The sequence below is a fragment of the Suricata suricatta genome, chromosome 16 (assembly GCF_006229205.1).
Source record: "Suricata suricatta isolate VVHF042 chromosome 16, meerkat_22Aug2017_6uvM2_HiC, whole genome shotgun sequence".
NCBI lineage: Eukaryota > Metazoa > Chordata > Mammalia > Carnivora > Herpestidae > Suricata > Suricata suricatta.
In genome coordinates, this window is record NC_043715.1 from 54,441,217 (window position 1) to 54,442,821 (window position 1,605).

A 1,605-nucleotide genomic window follows, 5' to 3' on the forward strand; every position below is an offset into this window, starting at 1 on the left:
ACGAATGGAAGGAATGTGGCAATGTCCTTAACCAGCTCTCAACCCTTACAGAAGACCAGAGAATTCATACTGGAGAGAAACTTTACCAATGTAAAGAATGTGGCAAGGCCTTTAACAAGCTCTCAGTCCTTAGTAGACATCACAAAATTCATTCTGAAGAGAAACCTTACCAGTGTAAAGAAAGTGGCAAGGCATTTCACTGGTCCTCAGACCTTATTCCACATCACAGAATCCATACTGGAGAGAAACCTTACCAATGTAAAGAATGTGGCAAGGCCTTTACGTACCTCTCAACCTTTACAGAACATTGCAGAACTCATACTGGAGTCAAACCTTACAAATGTAAAGAATGTGGCATTACCTTTCACCGCCAGTCAAGCCTTACTGGACATCAGAGAATTCATACTGGGGAGAAACCTTACCAATGTAAGGAATGTGGCAAGGCCTTTAGGTTCCTCTCAACCTTTACAGATCATCGCAAAACTCATACTGGAGCGCCACCTTACAAATGTGACGAATGTGGCAAAACTTTTTACCGCCACAGAAGCCTTACTGAACATCATCGTATCCATACTGGAGAGAAACCTTACCAATGTCAAGAATGTGGCAAGTCCTTTACCCACCACTCAAACCTTACTGAACATCACAGAATCCATACCGGAGAGAAACCTTACCAATGTCAAGAATGTGGCAAGTCTTTTCAAGGGCACTCAAACCTTACGCGACATCAGAGAATTCATACTGGAGAGAAGCCTTACAAATGTAAAGACTGTGGCAAGGCCTTTAACCAGCACGCATCCCTGGCGCAACATCTCAGGATTCATACTGGAGCGAAACCGTACCAATGTAAAGAATGTGGCAAAGCTTTTAACTGTCTCTCAGGCCTTAATCGACATCACAGAACCCATACTGGAGAGAAACCTTACCAATGTAAAGAATGTGGCAAGGCCTTTCCCTGGTCCTCAGCCTTTAGTAAACATAACAAAATTCATACTGGAGAGAAACCTTACCAATGTAAAGCATGTGGCAAGAACTTTATGTACCTCTCAACCTTTACAGATCATCACAGAACTCATACTGGAGTCAAACCTTACAAATGTAAAGAATGTGGCAAAACCTTTTACCACCAGTCAAGCCTTACTGGACATCAGAGAATTCATACTGGGGAGAAACCTTACCAATGTAAGGAATGTGGCAAGGCCTTTAGGTTCCTCTCAACCTTTACAGATCATCGCAAAACTCATACTGGAGCGCCACCTTACAAATGTGACGAATGTGGCAAAACTTTTTACCGCCACCGAAGCCTTACTGAACATCATCGTATCCATACTGGAGAGAAACCTTACCAATGTCAAGAATGTGGCAAGTCCTTTACCCACCGTTCAAACCTTACTGATCATCACAGAATCCATACTGGAGAGAAACCTTACCAATGTCAAGAATGTGGCAAGTCCTTTCAAGGGCACTCACACCTTAGGCGACATCAGAGAGTTCATACTGGAGAGAAACCTTACAAATGTAAAGACTGTGGCAAGACCTTTAGCCAGTACGCATCCCTGACTCAACATCTCAGGATTCATACTGGAGAGAAACCTTACCAATGTA

The 1,605-nt window shown here is 43.1% G+C and overlaps 2 protein-coding genes across 2 annotated transcripts in view; both read left to right on the forward strand.

The window, feature by feature from the left end:
- Nucleotides 1–1,605, forward strand: part of LOC115281187 (zinc finger protein 345-like) — a 486,358-nt gene that overhangs the window by 441,454 nt on the left and 43,299 nt on the right.
- The window catches only part of LOC115280893 (zinc finger protein 493-like), a 125,304-nt gene that overhangs the window by 123,513 nt on the left and 186 nt on the right, over nucleotides 1–1,605 (forward strand). Inside the window, exon 5 of the mRNA XM_029926058.1 lies at nucleotides 6–1,602. Within this exon, the coding sequence (XP_029781918.1) occupies nucleotides 6–1,602 (1,597 nt within the window). The remainder of the gene's footprint in view (nucleotides 1–5; nucleotides 1,603–1,605) is intronic.